The 20,000-nt window shown below is 41.6% G+C and overlaps 1 protein-coding gene across 1 annotated transcript in view; it reads right to left on the bottom strand.

The window, feature by feature from the left end:
* ZC3H12D (zinc finger CCCH-type containing 12D) overlaps positions 1-10,545 on the bottom strand; it is a 47,819-nt gene extending 37,274 nt beyond the window's left edge. The window contains 2 exon segments of the mRNA XM_036767753.1: positions 3,151-3,583; positions 10,497-10,545. Coding sequence (XP_036623648.1) covers positions 3,151-3,467 — 317 coding nt within the window. The 5' untranslated portion in view covers positions 3,468-3,583; positions 10,497-10,545.
* Between the last annotated feature and the right edge of the window lie 9,455 nt (positions 10,546-20,000).

Genomic DNA, 20,000 nt, shown 5'->3' with positions numbered 1-20,000 from the left:
TCCACTGTACTATGCTGATGGCATCCAGTATGCACTGACCCCAGAACACATCGTGTATATTTTTAAGGGGAAAAAAAGTCCTTGATAGTTATTCTCTTATGATGTGTCTGTTTCTCCTTAAAGTTGCATACAAATGGATTTGGGATGACCCTGCACCTCAACATTTTGAGGTGCCCCTGAACCTCCTCACTAAGATCCCATTAAGTCGAGTTACAATTTTGGGGCAGCTAGGTAGTGCGCTGGATAGAACACTAGTCTAGAGTCAAGGGCCTGAGTTCAAATCTGGTCTTAGATCCTTACTAGCTGTGTGACCCTGGGCAAGTCACTTAACCTCAATTACCTCAAAAAAAAAAAAAACACTAAGATCCCATTAATTGAAGTGTTATTCTATCTAGTAAATATGTAAAATCAGCGGAAATTTTTATACTTGGACTAGACCTGAGGGGTGGTGTTTGTGAAGCTGAGGCAGGAACCTGGTGCCCCTTTTCAGTTACTGTCTGCCAGAGCCATAAAGCCTTTGGTCCAACACATGTACCTTAATATCATAAAATAAACACCTCTCTGCCAATGAAAGGGTGATTGTGAAAATATGCATTGGGAAAAAGTAATATTAAAAAAAGTGTCATGCATTAACACCTCTGTGTGTTATTCTCTAGAGGCAATTGCCTAACTTTTCTCCTTCCAGAGCTCATTCTGATTGGGACTTTATTTTTTCCATAAGAAGCTCAGGCAATAAGAAAATAATCTTCAGTTTATTCACTGAGACAATAGTTACCTTTAGCAAGAGAGGAAGAAGACTGGATAGAAGGACGCCCTCAGAGTCAGGAAGGCCTGGGTTTAAGTCTTGCCTTCAAAATACACTGGCTATGTGACCCTGCGAATGAACCTGGGCAAGCTGCTTAATTTATCAGTGCCAAGTGATGTTCTAAGGTTGATCTGCATTCTTGGAGGGACTTTGCACACCAGGAGTCCCCACCCTGATGAAATCAGTGGCCATACCAACCTCCCACCCCTAAACCATGTACATTAGAAATGTGAAGCATGGGCAAGTTCCCTGACTTACTGAAAAAAGTTTAGTTCATCAGAGGCAGAGACCTGGGAATTGAATTCCCAGTGGTGCCTCCATAGCCAATTCAGTTATCTATTTCCCACCACAGCCACTGTCACATTCTGCTGGCATCTGATTTTCTAAAGAATTTTAAGTCTGTCCAAACTGACTGAGGCATCAGAGTCCTTTCTAGTTCTACCCCAGTCCTATAAACCGAACAGGACTTCAAATATGGTGACTTAGGGGAGGGGGAGGGGAACAAGGAAGGGACAGGACAGAGACATCTTTGGGCCTGGGAAGAGATTTTGAAAGCAGACCTTAACTTGGATAATAACAGCATCCCTTTACGTAGCACTTTTATGATTACAATTTGCTTAGAAGGCAATGTACTTATTCTCTCATTTTATGAATGAGTTTCACAGAGGTTAAGGGATGTGCCCAGAAGTCACCCAGGAAACAAGTGGCAGATCTGGGCAATGAACCCAGAAACTAGGACCAGGAAATATGACTTGACTCTGGGACCAGTGACAACCGGAGCAGCTGGAACAGCTTGATTAGTGACTCAGTAGTCTACCTCTCAGGGCTGTCGTGCAGATCAAACGAGATCATATCCATAATGAGCTTATCACATCTGGCACATCGTAGGCATTTTTTTGTTGTTGTTAGGCAGTGGGCCTGGCGTCAGGAAAATCTGAGTTCAAATCAAGCCTCAGAATCTGGCTGTGTGACCCTGGGAAAGTCACTTAACATCTTTGCCTCAGTTTCCTCATCTGTAAAATGATCTGGAGAAAGAACTAGCAAGCTACTCCAGCATCTTTGCCAAGAAAACCCTAAAAGGGGTCATGAAGAGTCAGACATGACTGAACGACAACATAGGCAGCCTCTCTGGTCCTCAATTCACTTACCTGCAAAATGAGAGTTGTATTTGACAACTTCCAATGCTCTCTCCAGCTCTAAAACCAGGATCCTATGATATAATTCTATGCGAAAAGGGCTCCACCCTCTGTTTTAATACTATCCCAGCCCAGAGTGACCCTACTGAATAATAAGAATAAAAAAAGAATGAATAAGCCAGATGTGGATCTATGTTGGGCTTGTCTGAACAGGAGCTATAAGAGACAAGTTTGTAGTTGAACTGTTGTAAACTCTTGACCCCTCATTGCCAAACTAAAGTCAGTTCATGCAAACGATATAGCCTGGTCATATCCACAGTCTGTTAATAAATATGAGGTTTTTGATAATGTCGGTGAATTCGATTCCACCAGTGACTCAGCTTACAAAAGGGAAACATATCAACAGGAATGACCCAACAGACAATTTCCTATGGTAAAGTTCTTTCTCAGGCTCTGACTCAGCAAACTGAGTTTGGACAAAGTGAAATCCTTACTCAATAATATTGTGGGCCCAGAAGTCTAGAAAACTCCTATGATTTAGACCCAAGTGATGATAAGTTAACTCCTGGAAATCAGGAAAGATGTTACTATTGCATTAGATGACCTCATTTTATTTTATTTTTGAAAAAGGCTAGTTTAGCCATATCTGAAACTGGGAAGCTAGAATTAATTCTCACAGAGCTGACAAGTGAAATATTCCCAATAGAAGAGGCAGTACTGGAAAGTGATGTGGAATTAGAGGCAGAGGACCTGGATTCAGACCTGATTCTGCTATGGGCAACCTATATGCCAATGGATAAAGCATTTCCCCTTGCCTCAGTTTCCTTATCGGCAAAAAATGAGGGGATTGGACTAGATGATCTCTGAAGTCATGTCCGCTTCTAGATCTATGGTCCTGATTCTTCCAGCTTAAAAACAATGATTCTGAGATGCTTTAAAGAGTGTATACACACAAACACACACATGTATATGTATATCATCTTAGTTGAGTCTCAACACCAGCTTGTGAATGAAAAAACTTGACATGGAGATGTTATGTAACTTGGTCAAGGTCAGGTAAGCTAGCTGGTGATGGAACAAAGACCAGAACCCCAAATCTCCTGCATCCCAGCTGTGCTTTCTCTATTACACTATACATCCTAATGGTATGTCAGACAATTTATGAGAAACAGAGCACCCTCTAGGTAACAGAATGAATGAACTGGATACCTCATTGCCACGTTGCTGCCATCAATAACAATGGGTCTCAAATGATTGTCAGGGTCCTCCAACTCATCTTCAGTATCTGTACCCAGAAGCCTTCTGGACAAGTCCACGGTGCCGCAGGAGCCCCGGGCGACAAGTTTCAGAGCAGGGCTCTCTCCGTAGCTTTCTTCAACGTGAGGTCGGTTGCCCATCTGAATCAGCTCCTGTAGGATGTCGTTCACCAGTGCCCCCTGGCCCAGCTTTGCCAACACTCTGACGACACCATCTCGGCTGTAGCCTAGTTTTCGGAAGAACTCCAGCTTATCCGTGTGGGGCTCCATCAAAACCACTCCAGCTTGGCTGGGGGAACAGGCTAGGTTCTGTCTGTCTCTGAAGTCAGCCCTTTCTGGTTCCTTCCTTTGTTTTGATCCTCACCACCAATTTGGAGATACGTGAACTAAAGGAGAGGAAAAAATTAGCAGTCTTTTTTTTTTTGCCAACCTGGCAGTGAAACTGTCAGTTTAGTGAGGACAAATTATTTATACACTTGCTCTCCAGCTTTATCTTTCAGGAAATCAGGGTCCCTTTGGGGATTTTCAGTTGCTCAGTGTGGTTAGTGAGCCACAGATACCATCACCCTGCTTTTACTTAGTGCAATCTCAAAATGTCAGCTCTGTACCCATGGGCAAGCTTCGTCAAGCACAGAGGAAAGAGGGAGGTAGGGAAATGAGGAGAGAAGTCGTTCTGGAGCATCGCTGCAGATCAGAAACGCATCGCAAAAATCCTTCTTTTGGAAAAATCGCCTTTTTTTAAATCTTGGAATTTTGGAAAGAAAAATCATTCCAAAAATCTTTTTGGGAAAAAAAAAATCTTTCCAAATATTTTTTTGGAAAACTCTACATTCCCTTCCCCCTAAACACACACCACACATAGAGCCAGGTGAAACGTTCTTCTAGAACAACTCACCTTACCTACCATCCCAGCTCTATCATTCAATGGCCACCTAGTATGACCCTCTGTCTTGCAATTCAATTCTGGCTGACCTGAAGTTCTAAAACTCTTGCAAAACTAGCAAGACCAGCCCCTGAGAGCTCTTGGGGTTAGTTCTTTCTTAGGATCACATGGATAATAGGTTTTGAGTGGCCTTTAGCAAACATCTAGTCCATCTCTCTTTGTCTTACAGACAAGCCAACTAAGACCCTGCAATGGTGTCCTGGGAAGTTTCTGTCCAGGATCCCCCCCGCTTTCCAATCCACCCTCCAAACAGGCATAAGAGTGAAATTTCTAAAGGTCTGACCACAACACTCCCCTGCTCAAGACACTTCAGTGATTCTCTAGTGCCTCTATGATAAAGGACAACCTCCTTTGTTTAGCATTTGAAAACCCTTCACAATCTGACTCTAATGCTTTCCACACACTAAACTCCTGCCATCATGGCCTACTTGCAATTTCATGAATACGACAACCCTCTCTTTGTGCCTTTGCAGAGACCCTCTCTCATGCCTGGGACACTCTCCTTCCCCACTTTTACATCTTGGAGTTCCCCCTTCAAGGCTCAGATCAAATACCACTTTCTATGGGAAGATTCTCCCTATGCCCTCATTGTTAGGATTCACTCCCAACCTTAAAATCATTTTGCATTTATTGTGTATTTAATTATCTGTGTGTGTGTGTGTGTGCGTGTGTGTGTGCGCACACGCACATGCACTATTTCTTCCCAGCAGAATGTAAAGATTTGAGGTCAGACTTTTTTTTTTAATTCTTTGCATCCCCCCCTCTTTACACAGTGCCTGACACATAACAGGCAGGCAGTCACTAGATTGTACACATGGTGATGCTGTACTCTTTGCCTAAGAGACATTCAAAGACATCTAGACATACATGTATGTATGTGTATATATGTATACATACGGACACTGAGCTGGATCTATATATAAATATATACACATATGTATTTTTGTTGGCCAGTCATTTCAGTCCTACCCAGCTCTTTGCAACGTGTGTTAAGGTACCTGGATGCTTGAGGAATTGAAGTAACTTTCCCAAGATCACATAGGTAATAGGGTTGGGTTTCAGACCCATGCCCGTTGATTCTCCATCTGGAATTCTTACTGTCATACCACACTGCTTCTCCCTAGACATCTGAGTAGTTCAGGATGGAACCCAGGAGGACTGCATCGCTGTGGACATTTGTCTATCCCAACATAAAATGGTAGAAGCCCCAGCGTGATATGGTGTTGTTGTTCAGTCATTTTCAGTCCTGTCTGACTCTCTACGACCCCATTTGGGGTTTTCTTGGCAAACATACTGGAGTGGTCTGCCATTTCCTTCTCCAGCTCATTTTACAGATGAGGAAACTGAGGCAAACAGGGTGAAGTGGCTCACCCAGGGTCACACAGCTAGTAAGTATCTGAGGTCAGATTTGAACTCACAAAAAAAGTCTTTCTGACTCCAGGCCCAGCCCTAAATAGGATAATAGCTTTTTCAAAGACTACAAAGGTGACTGGGAGCAAACAGCCTCCACTGTTCCTTTAGCATCACAGTTCTGCAGTTCATCAACTCCTAGGTCTAGACCTGCAAGGGACCTCAGAGGTCATAGAGACCAATCTCCTCATTTGGCAGACGAGGAAGACACCCCCCCCCAAAGGTTAAATGACTTGCCCAAGGTCACACAATTATGGGATCATAGATGGAAAGACTTCCTCTGGCCTTCAGAACCACGTCCCTGTTCTAGCCGCCTTGGCCCCTCCCCTCTTAGCTTCCTCTTCTGTGTTGTCTTCTCCCATTGAAGGGCAGGGACTGACTTTCTTTTTGCCTGTATTTGTATCCTTGGCACTGAGTCTGGCAGGGAGTAAGCACTGAAAAAAAGGCTTGTTTCCTTCCTCCCTTCCTTCCCAAAGCTGGAAGGAACCTTCTAGGCCCCAGAGTCCAACCCCCACCCCCCCACACACACTTTGCAATTAAGGAAATTGAGACCCAGAAAGGGTAAAAGTCATACATGGTCACACAAGTCATAAGTGCAGAGCTGGGACACTAAGTCAGGTCCCAAGACTCCCAAGTCCAGCACTCTTTCCATTGTCTTAACTGTTACAGAAGGGATCTGAACCCAGCTCATCTTATTCTAGAGCCAGTTTTCTTTTTCACTATACTACACTGGGGACAGCAAGATGGTGCAGTGGCTACAGTGCTGGGCCCAGAATCAGGAAGACTCAATTTCATGAGTTCAAATCCAGCTTCAGGCACTTACTAGCTGTGTGACTCTGGGTGAGTCACTTAATCCTGTTTGCCTCAGTTTCCTCATCTGTAAAATGAGCTGGAGAAGGAAATGGCAAACCTTTTCGATATCTTTGCTGAGAAAACCCTAAATGGGGTCACAAAGAGTCAGACACAACTAAATGGCAAATACTACACTGCCTCTCTCCCCATTCAGATTCCTCCCATCATTCATTTCTCCCTCTCAAGTCCACTATTCTTTCTGTGGGACCTATCACTAAAATGCTATAGCTGGGATAAAAACAACAATCATAAAGGTGGATATGGAAAGATTAGTAAAGGAGATTCTCTTCCCCTCGAGGAGATCTAAGAATTTTGCAACATTCCAGCAAATCTATTTCCTAGCTGTAAGTGAGGAATCTCGAGAGAAGTAGAGTATCTCTGGATACACTGCAATGGAAATGGTGAAAATCTCCCAGATCCATTCATTTCCACAAGGTGATTATGTATTAAAAGGGAGGAAGGCATCGTCCTACCAACACAAATGGGGTGACCAGAATACATATGCAAGGAGGGTTCCCCAAAATCACACATTCGTTAATAACAAACCCAAGTAAAGAACCAATATTTATTTCTTTTTTTAATCTTTTTTTTTTAGAACCAATCAGGGTTAAGTGACTTGCCCAGGGTCATACAGCTACTAAGTATCTAAGGCTGGATTTGAACTCAGGTCCTCCTGACTCCAGGGCCAGTACTCCATCTACTACACCACCTAACTGCCTCTTTCAATATTTATTTCACGGAGGATAAAATTCTAAGACCCTAGAGTCACCACCCTCAAGTATCGCTTAATTGTCCTCCTAAATCCAAAGGGGACTCCATCAAGAAAAAGTAAACCCTTCTAAAAGGAGATAAATTGAAGGTTTTCTTATTAAGAGCTAATAATGCTTCTTACATTTTCTTGTCACTAGACAGTACATGTGGTGATGCTGTACTCTATATTCAAAATACTAGAAAGTATCTCTTTGCCTAAGAGACATTCAAAAACATATATACGTATATATGTGTGTATGTATGTGTGTATATATATGTATACATACAGACACTGATCTGGATCTATATATACATAAACATGTACAACATACGTATTTTTGTTATTCAGTCATTTCAGTCCTATACAACTCTTTGCAATCCCATGTAGGATTTTCTTGGCAAAGGTACTAGAGTAGTTTGCCGTTTCCTTCTTCAGCTCATCTGACAGATGAGGAAACTGAGGTAAACAGGCGTAAGTGACTTGCCCAAGGTCACACAACTAGTAAGTGTCTGACGGTGGATTTGAACTCAGGTCTTTCTGTCTCTAGGCCTGGAGCTCTATTCACTGTGCCACCTAGCTGCCATCACATACATACATATATGTATGTATGTAGGTAGGTATAGGTGCAGATCTGTGGTTTCATTCATATAGGAGAAAATTATCCCACTAGGGCAGCTCAACAACTCATATGTAACTTATAGTCTTGGAGAATTCCAGGGACATTGAGAAGTTAAGTGACTTGCCCAGGGTCACACAGTTGGTATGCACCAGAAGCAGAACTAACTTGCACCCAGTTCTTCCAGACTCCAAAGCCAGCCATCTCTCTATCTATCAGTTAAAGAAGGGGGCTATTTTAAGAGTTAAAGTAAACTGTAAGCTCCATGAAAGTGGGAATTGTCTCACTTAGTATTTGTGTCCAAGACCTAGCACAGTGACTGGTATAAATCAGATTTTTAATAAGTGCTTACTGATTGACCGAAATCTGTCACTTCAGAAACTCTTTAAAACACTTTGGAGTTTTAAAAATTCCTAAAGGAAGGGAGATATTTCTGAAGACTTTGAAAAAAGGTTGTTCACAAGAACCTGCAAACATCTACCTCCAGCTTATTTAATATCTTCCTTAAAAGTTAGAGATCGGGCCCTCGGGTCTATCTTACCATGAGCAGTTTTTCCCTTCCCTACCCCTTCCTTCTTCTCATTTTTCAATCTTGAAAGAGTTAAAGATTTCACCGGAGTTCTCTTCCTCTGCCCTGACTGGAAATGACAAACAGCACTGCTGATTAATAATGCTTTGCAAAATCTGTACAGCCTCCTTGCCAGAGTGTTGCAATCTTTATGAAATCTGCAGCATCATGATTACCTTTCTGTAGGCTGTGAAACAAGGGGGTAATGGGAAAATATCTAAGTTGATTCCAAAGTCATTCAAGTACTAAGGAAATTTTCCACAGGGTAGAACTAAGTGGAATTCTCTTGAAAAAATTTCCTTCTACTGCTATAATCAGTTGATATTAACTTAGTGCCCCCAATACAGGAGATCAGGTCTCAGAAACCTCTTTGGTCTTTAGTGCCACTGGCAGACCAAAGACCTAATCAGGGAAGAAGAAAGGATGGGAGAAAAAGTAGGAGATAAAAAAAGATTGATAGGTAGAAAGGGAAAAGGAAAAACAGAAAGACAAAGAGATTAGGAGGGAGAGAAAGAATGGGTGGGGGGGGGCGGTATCTGCCAATAGCAAGAGATTGGTCACCTTTCTGGCTTAGTGCATTGAGGACACTCAGGAACAAATATGGTGCCAGTACTGCTGACAGAAGAAAAACATACTAGCACTATTCTAGTTGGTACCATCTGTGGAAAATCTTCCCCAATCCCTAAGAGGTGCAGAGTTGCGTCAATAACAGCCTCAGGTGCTTCTCAGTGGCACAGGTTGCTCCCAGCCAGCACTGGGTACCCTAAGAAAGACCAAAGCTTCCCCTCAAAAAATGCAGTCCTCACCATCCAGAGGCAGATCTTCTATGGCAACAGGCTAAGTCACAATCCCCACTCAATTCAAGTCAAGTCAAAAAGCATTTATCAGATAGCTGCTGTGTAGGAGGCACTATGCCTTGTTAAGCTTCTTGGACCCTGATCTGAACTCTAGTCGGTATATCTTGTTGGGTCCATCCCCCCAGTCTCCTCAAGAACTCTGATGAAACCCTTTTCACTAGCAACTTTAAGCCCCTCAAAGTGTTCCCACCATGAGGAAAGTAAAGGTTTATTTGACTTCTTGTTTCTAAACACAGCTCTCAACAAAAAGAAAGAAAAGAAGAGAAAAAGGAAAGGACAGGAAAGGGAAATGAAATTTGCTTTTGCTCAAAACCAACACTCTAACACATGGTAGAATTTGCTACAATTTACACTGTGATTTTAAGAAAATCACGGAAGTCCAAGGTTTCAAAGAATAGCCCTTGAGAATACATTCCTGATTTGGTTTGGTTTGTTTTTTTCAGACTATCCCAGACAGTTATGTCTATTGCCTTGTTTTATTCATGGCAAAGTTGTAGTCACCAGGATGCTGATTTGCATCCATGTTCAAAGGGAGAAGGAGTGGAATTTTTAAAAGTATACCAGCACCCACACTTAGAGTCAATCTCCCCTCCTGAGTCACAGGGAACCGCTAAAGTCATTCTCTGTCTAATCACATGTCCGCAGTACCCAGCTGGCTGAGGTTCTCACTGACTACAGTGAAATAGCCATATGTTATCATCACAGTGAGTTCCCACTGACTTAGTTCACTGCCAGAATATTGTCTTTTCCCATTCTCCTGGAATCAGGTTCAGAAAACTTCTTCCCTTTGCACACTGTTTATACCTATAGAGCTCTTATCTAGGAGAAATAATTTGAGGAAGATACTGCACATTCATAATTTGCACTCAATCGGTTACGGTTACCCACAAATCAATAACTAAAAGATGTTTTCAAGGGAAAAGGGTACATATTAAAAAATATCCTGAGAATTGTACTGTTCCTTATTGTACACAAGGAAATTACCTTCTGCGATCACAGCCACTTTCATTCATTTTTGCATTTATGATTATCAACATAAGATCTTCCTTTGAGTAACTTTTCCCCCAGAAACCACTACTTGAAATTAAGTATGATTTTGCTAAAATGTATAAGAATTTGGCCTGAAGAAAACGAAAGGACATTTGATTTTCCATTTGAGTCCATAATGCAAAGATTGAAGCTATGAGAATTTAGATTGCTGAGAATAGTTATAAGAGGAAAAAAAAATTACATCCCTCTCTTCCCCGCATTCCACTGCCTTTCCCTTAGGGCCAGTTTCCCAGAAAAGAATGTGATGCTTACCAGGCAGTGGCACCTGTCTCTTGCCTTGGCTTGTCCAATGTGATCTTTGCCAGTAAACACCTGAATCATCCAACTATGGTACCAGTCTTCAGCCTGAGCATGGGACAGCCTCTGGAGGAAGTCAGGGCTGAATTCACAGGCTTAGCTGGAGTCAACTGAGAGGGGAAAAAAAGCAAACAGACACGACATGACAACCAAGCTCATAGGGCAGTTGTTAGCTATTCCATACCAACACCTCACTTCCGTAACTGCTGGGCTTTTGAGTGAGGTGGTTCTGCTTTGAGTTGAAAAAAGAAAGAAAACACACGTGGGCACACACTTACACAAAAGGGAAAGGCAGGCTTCCTTAAAGCCTCCGCATGAGTCAGAGACTCAAAGTCCGATAACCACATGCAAAAATGACTGGCAACTAAGTCGTTGGACCATGGGATATTTTACAAAATAGACTTAGGGACCAGCAAAGGGTGAGTGGATGCGAAATCATTTTAAAATTCTGAGAATTTGGATCGTTATTATCATTGTCCAACTAACAACAGCTTGTGCTGTTATTTTACAGACGTCATCTCATTGGAGCCCTACAATCTGGTGGGGTAGGTGCTATTATTATCCCCATTTTACAGATAAGAAAAGCGAGACCCACAAAGATTAAGTGATTGGACTAGGCTCACACATCTAGCAAATATCTGAGGTAGGATTTGAATCTGGGTCTTCCTGGCTCCAAGTTCAGCACTCTTGATCACCATATTGCTGCATCTCTCTGGTACGTAGAAGACCTCATTCAAACGCAGGATCACAGACTTGAGCTGGCAGAGCCCCTACAGGTCATCTACGATGGAACCAGGCTCAGAAAGCTTATGTGCTTTGCCCAGCGGCACAAAATGCAAATGTTTCAGGGGCAGGATTTAAACTCGAGTCTTCCTGACTTGAAAGTCAAACTTCTAACTGTGATTCCATTCTTAGGGCTCATACGGAGTCTTGTGTTATTAAACGATGGTGGAAGGTAAACAGACAAGAGTGGAGTGGGTGTAAAAGCAAAGGACAAAAAGGGGGAAAAGGCATCAGAGAATGTGTTGGTCCTTTAGTGAGAAAGACAAGGAGGAAAAGCCTTTTCTCTGCCATAGATTTTAGTTATACTGCCAGGCAAATCCGATGCATTTGGTGCATCCATCTCTCTCTCTCTCTGTGTAAAAATTTGGGGGGGCGGGAAGGCAAGGCAATTTGGGTTAAGTGACTTGCCCAAGGTCACACAGCTAGTGTCAAGTGTCTGAGGCTGGAGTTGAACTCAGATCCTCCTGACTCCAAGGCTGGTGCTCTATTCACTGCGCCACCTAGCTGTCCCTCAATGTGAAATCTTAAAGCAGGGATTCTTAATTATTTTTTGCATCATGGACCCTCTTGGCTGTCAAACAAAGTCTATCACCACTTCTCAGATGAATGTTTTAAATGCATAAAGTAAAAATACATAAGATTAGAAAAGAAATCAATTATGTTGAAATAAAGATGTCTTTTTTTTTCCTATCCAAGTTCACAGACCTTCTGAAATCCCAACCTTAAAGGAAGATACTGCTCTTTAATCCTGATATCAGTATTGCAAGAGGTTCTAATATTTTTAGCCAAACCATCTAGCCTAGAGACAGGCACAAGAATAGATTAAAGGAAAGGAGGCAAGGAGAGAGAGAAGGAAGAAGGAAGGGGGAAACAGGAAGGAAGGAGGGAGGGAGGAAAAGAATGGAAGGAAAGATGGAAGGAAGGAGGGAAAGAAGGAAGAAAGGGAGGGAAGGAAAGAATGGAAGGAAGGATGGAGGGAAGGAGGGAAAGAAGGAAGGAAGGAAGGAGGGAGCAAAGGAAGGGAAGCAAAGAGGAAAGGAAGAAAGAAGGAGGGAGGGAGAGAAGGAAGGAAGGGAAGGAGAGAGGAAAGGAGGGTAAGAGGGGAGGGGAAAAAGAGAGGGAAGGGAGGGAGGAAGGGAGGAAGGAAGAAAGGAAGGAAGGAGAGTGAAAAAAGGAAGGAAGAGAGGAATGAAGGAAGGAAAGAAGGGAAGGAAGGAAGAGAGGGAGGCAAGGAGGAGGGAAGGAAGGATACAAATACTATAGTCTATGTCCTTGAATGCCCTTCATAAGAATCAAAATAACTGCTCAACCTACCTGTAAGGACAACAAGTCGTAATAGATAGAAAATCTATCCTTTCTATGCTCCAGAAATGAGGAATGTCACAAGTCAACTAAAATTGACTCTTGTATGACTGCTGAACCTTACTGAAAAAAGTTGTATTAATCAAATTCACATGAAGAAAACTGCGTATTGAAGGCTCCAAGAGAGTTAATATCAAGAAAAAGCCTGTGAGACATCCTCAAATGAAATAAAGAAGGTTTGGGTTATATAATTAATTGCTACCCTGATTGGTTTATGATTTTGGATCTTTGTACAATGTGGGCATTATCTTTCTTAGTAGTGTTTGTTCATTTATTTGTTTCTTATTCGTTGAGCCATTCTTAGGATGTGATGCAGTAAAATTTGCCTAAGCTATGTCCAGAAATCCTTCCAGTTGATTCCGAAGAGAGTGCCATCAATCATCACACTTATCGATCACAACCCATACTTCCATAAGGGCTCATGGGAAAAGGAATAAAGCAGTCTCAGATATTAAAGAGAAGAAAAGATGTCAGCTTCCAGGAATATGGCAACCAAGTGACTCAATCTTCTCATCACAAACAGAACTTAACAAACGTAGAGTAAAAAAGATCTGAGGGATGGGAAAAATTGTAAGTGAAGGATAATTGCGCATGGAGAAATGTCTGGGAAAGCCCTCAAGGAAAAGAACTTTAAACTTAGTTTAAAGCTTTCAGTATCTTGGCAGTAACCTCCTAAAAGAAGATGACAGCTTGAAAGAGACTAAATTATAAACAGATATAAACCTATAAGCCTTCTAAACAAAATGCTAGCACTATAAGCAGTCTTAGAAATCATCTAATAAAACCTTGTCATTTTAGAGACAAGGAAAACTGAGGTCTAGAGAAAGAAAGAATATTGGATTTGAAGACAAATGGCCTAAGCTTGGGGCAGCTAGATGGTACAATGGACAGAGTGCCAGGCCTGGAGTCAAGATGACCTGAATTCAAATCCAGCCTCAGACACTTACTAGCTGTGCGACCCTAGTCTCAGCTACTCACTACCTCTATGACTTTGGACAAGTCACTTTATCTTTACAGGATGTAAAGTGTGTATGTAAATATTATATACATATATACAGGTATATAATATATAATCCTGATATATATGTGAATATAATGTGTATATTGTAAATATATGTGTGTATATATATAAAATGTATAATATAAATATGTACATTAAATGTACATTTTACATTAAAAATATAACATATAAATAATATATTTAATGTATAATATAAATGCTTTTTATCATTTTGGATTAAAAAAAAAGGAAACAACACTCTGGTGGAAGCAGAGGTTATAATGATTGGCCAAAATGAACTTCTTGGTTTGTCTTTATCCATCATATCCCTCCTTCCTACCTCCCTTCTCCCTCTGCACAACCAAGATGTGGCAAGGATTACAAATCTCTTTCTCTCCTCTAATTGGAAGAATCCTGTCTAACCACTCTGGGAAAAGGCAGAAAATGGAGGGATGATTAGGAAAAGGATAGAATGGTTTACTTGAATCCTGGACCCAGTGAGAAAAATGAATCAGTAATTATCAATGTTGTTGTTGGACACAAGTCGTGTCCGAATCTTTATGACCCCATTTGGGGTTTTCTTGGCAGAGATACTGGAGTGGTTTGCCATTTCCTTTCCCAGCTCATTTTACAGATGAGGAAACTGAGGCAAACAGGGTAAAATGACTTGACCAGGGTCACACAGCTAGGGTCTGAGGCCAGATTTGAATTTAGGAAGACGAGTCTTCCTGACTTCAGGCCCAACGCTCTTTCCACTGCGCCATCCAGCTGTCCTTACTAAGTGCTTACTATATGCAAAGCACTATACTAACTGTTGGGGCAGAGACAGCCCCTGTTCTCAAAAGGTTTCATGTCAGCTGGAAAAATCCATGATCCTGAGGGTATGGCAGCAAATCAGACGGTAACACAGTTATCCCTTCCCCATTGCAACTTTCCCCATTGAGGTTTCACTGTACCTTGGGTCCACATAAGAAATTAAATGAGAATTTGGGGGGAGTTTTGTGGAAGCCACAGATGACACGCAAAGGTCTGCAGATGACACAGAACGCCGTGACCAAATATTTAACCCAGATTTTACAATAAAGTACTGTAAGCACCCCATAAAAGAAAAAGAAAAAATTCAGATTTCTCTGGTACTAAGGGAGAGCCAAAACATTTTATGAGGATTTTCCAGATCGCGGGGCTGAGGCGCCCCCAGCCCCAACAATAACTGCACTTCTTTTTAAAGTGTCATTTATACTGATGCAAGCCCGTCAGTTTCTGATGTTGAATGATTGGGTAGCACCAAGAACTTTGGTTTCAAAGACTTTGCTTTCTGAGTCTTCGGTAGCTATGGTTGTTGAGAAGGTAGTGGCTTAAACACTAAAGGACACAGTTGCCGGGCAGTGTCTCTGTAGGGGCTGGTTCCCAGGATGACAGTTGCAGGCACTGGGCTGGAAGCAGGACCAGTGGCCTGGGGAGCACCATCCAGGGTTCTTGGGTTTCCATGCCCATTGGAAGCCACTGGTCAGTGGTGGTGAAGAAGTCGGCTTCCCCTTCTTCAGAGGGACTGTTTCTCTCAGCAATGGCTGCAGGGCCCACACTGGAAGCTTGTGGTCTAGGAGGCACTGCTATTCCCAGGCCTCCCTGGTTCAGAGACCTGAAATGACTCCATCAGAATCTGAGGTGAGAGTCCAGGTCAAGATAGTGGCAGTTGTTTGGTTCACCTAAAATATACCTATCTTTCCATCTGAGTGCCTTGATGCTTCAAGGTGGCAATGAAACAACCACCTGCTCCAGGTACTTTATGGAGATTTACTAGAATAAACACTAAGGAAAACCGCAAGAAACAAGAGCAACACAGGATCGCACATGTGGTCAGTAATGAGGCAGCCATTAGAGGTGCAGTGGAACCGCTGAGAAAATTCATTACTTAATTCATCCAACAGATTTAACACTGACTACAGTGGCCCTTAAACACAAACACTTATCAAGAGTTTACTGTGCACAAGATACCATGCTAGGCACTGTTGGGAAAGAAAAATTAAAAACAGGAATAGGCCTTGCCTTCAAGCAGTAAACAAATACCGGGGAGAGCAACATAGATAGATAGAAAGATAAACAGATAGATGGATGGATAGATGGATAGATAAAATATATTAAACATATAAAACATATTATATACACACACACACACACATATATATATATATATATACACACACACACACACACACACACATAATTACAAGATATTTTAAGGCTCGAGAGAATGCTAACAGCTGGGGTGGGGGTGAAAATCAAGAAAGACTTTACATAGGAAGTAACAATTGAGCTGAGCCTTGAAAATGGTGAGGAGAACAGAAACTGGAGACATCTGCTGAAGCGAAAGTGACCAAAAATAAATAACAACCCACTGTGGAGGGGAGGAACAAACACTGACCACTCCTCCCTCCCCAGCTAGAGATAGACAAGTACTATAAGTCACGGGAATTGCACAGGTATGTAGGGAGGAGGTTGCTCCCTGGGGGTACCATTACTTGTAGACTCTCTGTTTACACTAAGCTGTAAATAAAACCATTCATGCTTTGTGTCTCATGAACCTATGAGGCTGTAAGGGGAGCTGCTGACCAAGTTATATCTGGGCAGAGTCAAGCTACTGAAGTTTCCAGCTTAGACAATCTGGTGAGGGGCAATGAACCAAAGAAGGGAGCAGTCCCCCCAAAAGAACCTTTAAACAGATGTTCTTTTAATGATCAAGCAATGTCTTTGGATGAAATACTGTGCTAGGCATTGAGGCTAAGGAGAATGGGGTAATAAAAAAGATGTATAAGACAAGACTCTTGCCTCCGAAGAAGTTACGATCCAGTAGAGAGTTGAGTGCACTAGCATAGCTACCAGGGAGCCCAGCAGAACGTAAAGAGAGGATAAATTAGAAAGATGATGATTAGTTCCACTTATAAAATTACAAAATAATTCACTACAGGCTTCCATTAAATTAAAGCATCCCACATGAATTTAAACACACATTAACCATAAGAAAGAGAAGCTATAGAAGTGAGATACTGATAGGGGTGGGCCCAACACCAGCACTCAGATCAGGTTCCATCTTGAGACAATATGAAATACGAGCCAAGTCATTGCACATTTAACAAAAGGAGGCCTGATTTGTCCCAACATAGCAAGGATACGTAACTAAGACAAAGTGGTACTTAACTGCTATAGACACCGTCCCCGTTATCGTCTGTCATTTGGAAAAACACTGAATCAGCAGGGCAGGGTGTGGTGGCTCCGGTGGTCTTCAGACAGTCACCAAGCTGGAGATGTTCCCTACTCCAAGAGAATGGAACTTTTTGTGCCATTAGAAGACCAGGAAGCTATGTCAAGAGAGGCAGGGATCGATGAGGTCCTGGGCACAGCTGTTGCCTTTTTGGGAAACCAAGTCCCTATTACTTGAACAAGGGGAAACCCTGATAGATATTGATCCTGTCACATAGGGTAAGGGTGGGAAACAGGGAGATCAAGCAGAAATAAAAATAAATCTGTCAACCTACATCTGAGTTTGCAAAAAGAAACATTGATTGAGCTTCTATTACAGAGAGACAAGGTGTTGGGTTTGAAGATAGGAAGAGGTCTAGGGGAGTAACAATCCTCAAGAAGTTTTACACTTTAGTTAGGGGAGTCAGGAAATAGAACAAAAGAGAATAAAAGAAGTCGATACTGTCTTTTTGTGTGATCCTAACAAGAAGGTCAAAGGAGGTCAGAAGAGAAGAGATCACAGAAGATTAGAATGGTCAGCAATGGTTTGGGAAACAAGTAGGACTTGACCTTAAAGAATGCATAGATTCAATGGGAAAATACAATTCCATTGATGAAAAGGTGATTTTCACGTGATTCTTCAGGAAGATATCCATTGTATAAAATATGTACTAAAATAGAGTTTTTAGGCTAAGTTATTATCATCCCCAAAACGTCAACCAAAAATAGCCTATTGAAACTGCGATAATGGTTAAAGGAACAATGGCTCTGAAATATCAGGCCTCACTTAGTCTAGGAAAAATCCAAGCGCCTCTCTCTCTTTTTAAAGACTTATTTTTTGAAGAAAAAAAAAACCTGGCTAATTTCATTCAATTCAATAAACAACTGTCTAGGTACTATGTGCCAGGCACTAGGTGTCAGAGATACAAAGACTCCCTGCCCTCGAAAAGCTTACATCCTACTGGGAGAACATGACATTTACAAAAGATAAAGAAATACAATGTATATAAAAAAACCAAGAAGGAGAAAGCAACAACTAAGGGATTTAGGAAAGGCCTCCTATAGGCTGGAGCACACGAGCTGTGCCTTGAAAGGACTGAGGGATTCTAAGAAACAAAACAGCAAAGAAAGGGGATTCCTGATGTGGGGGGACCACAAGCACACAAAGGCAAGGAATAGAATAGCAAGCAGAGGAAAACAGCTAAACAGTTCAGTTTGACTGGAATGGAGTATGGATAAAGGGAAATGACATAAAATAAAATGGGGAAGGTAGGCGGGGAACCAGATCGTGGAGGGCCATAACTGCCAGACAGAGAATTTGGTATTCTATGCTACTGGCAATAGGGACTCATGGAAGACTTTTGAGTAGAGGAGTGACATAATTATATCTGTGAATTTAGAATAGCTATATTCTCCTATTTTTAATTTATTTTTATTCTGAACTTTACAAACCCCCCCAAAAAATGGATATTTCCATATATACAGAATATAACAGAAAAAGAGGGTTGTACATGAAACTTCAGACTTCTAATATCTACAACTTTCTTTTCTTTTATACATAACTTATCTTTTTATATATAATAATCTATCTTTTCTTTTATATATAATAAATTGAACTTGTAGTTTTCAAAGCTGCCCTGTCTATCTGTGTTAGCTATGTTCTCTTACAGATACGATCTTTTGCTTAAGTTTCTAGGGCCCAAAGCAGCCTCCTATTCCAAGAGATATTGCTGAGCAAACCACATCAACATTATTTTGGGAAGTTGATTGGTCTCTTATAATACCTAGTAACAAATGGAGTTTTATCAACTCCCCAAGAAATCAAAATCAAGTAAACTCTGAAGGGGCTTCTAGTCATTTTCTAACTATTTGGAGGAAAGGGTATAGTTGACCATGGAGCTCTCTAGTTGAACATACAACCACACCAACTTTCTCTACCCACTACCACTAAATTCATTTGCCCTGGATCTACCCTTTTGACTCACCAAAGGCAAAGGCAGTTTGGGGTAATGAAAAGAATACTGGATTTGGAGTCTCAGTCCCTCAGCTAAAGTCCTAGCTCTGCCACTTACTAGTGGTGCACTTTGGGTAAGTCATTTAATCTATCTGAGCCTCAGTCTTCTCTTCTGTAAAATGGAGATAATACTTTCCTGCTTCTCAAGGCTATTGTGAGGAAAGGACTTTGCCAATTTTAAAATACTCTTTAAATATATTATCTGCATATGATAGTCTTTATTCACTATCTGTATTGGCTGATATGGTGTTTATCTTTATGTCCATTCATGAGGCCATCCTCTGCATAAGATGATGAGCTCCCAGAATAATAGTAGGCTTATAGAGTTAGAGCTCAAAGCGTCCTTAGAGACCCTCTTTGTTCATAGATCCACAACTGAAAGGGACCTCAGAGGCCATCTATTCCAACTCCTTCACTTTACAAATAAAGATTACAATGTCAAAGCTGACTGACGAATCATTAATAGGTTCATAACAGCACAATTATATATTGTATCAAAGTGTATGGAGGCAGCTAAGTGGCGCGGCGGATAGAGTGCTGGGCCTGGAGTCAGGAAGACTCATCTTCCTCAGTTCAAATTCAGCCTCAGACACTTACTAGCTGGGTCACCCTGGGCAAATCACTTAACCCTGTTTATCTCAGTTCTGTCGTCTATAAAATGAGCTGGAGAAGGAAATGGCAAACCAGTCCAGTATCTCTGCCGAGCAAACCCCAAATGAGGTCATAAGGAGTCGGACAGGACTGAAACAACTCAACGACATCAAAATGTATAATCCAAAAAAGCAGAGAAGCACTTCGTAAAGGCTTCCCCGTGATCCCACTACTGTGGCTTCTCATCCCATAAAGTAGGAGGCCGTCGTGGCTAATAGCCAACATTTATAGCTGGCATTTGTTCACAAACATGCTTTATAAATATTATCTCATTTGTCCCACACAACAACCCTGGTAAGATAATAATAAGTGCTATTATTGTCCCCATGTTACAGATGAAAAAACTAAGGCATAGAGCTAGTATCTGAGGCTAGATTTGAACTCAGGTCTTCTTTCCTCTATATTCAGCACT

The sequence above is a fragment of the Trichosurus vulpecula genome, chromosome 7 (assembly GCF_011100635.1).
Source record: "Trichosurus vulpecula isolate mTriVul1 chromosome 7, mTriVul1.pri, whole genome shotgun sequence".
NCBI classification, from domain to species: Eukaryota; Metazoa; Chordata; class Mammalia; order Diprotodontia; family Phalangeridae; genus Trichosurus; species Trichosurus vulpecula.
Note: the sequence above shows the minus strand (reverse complement) of the source record. Positions and strands in the feature narration are given on the sequence as shown.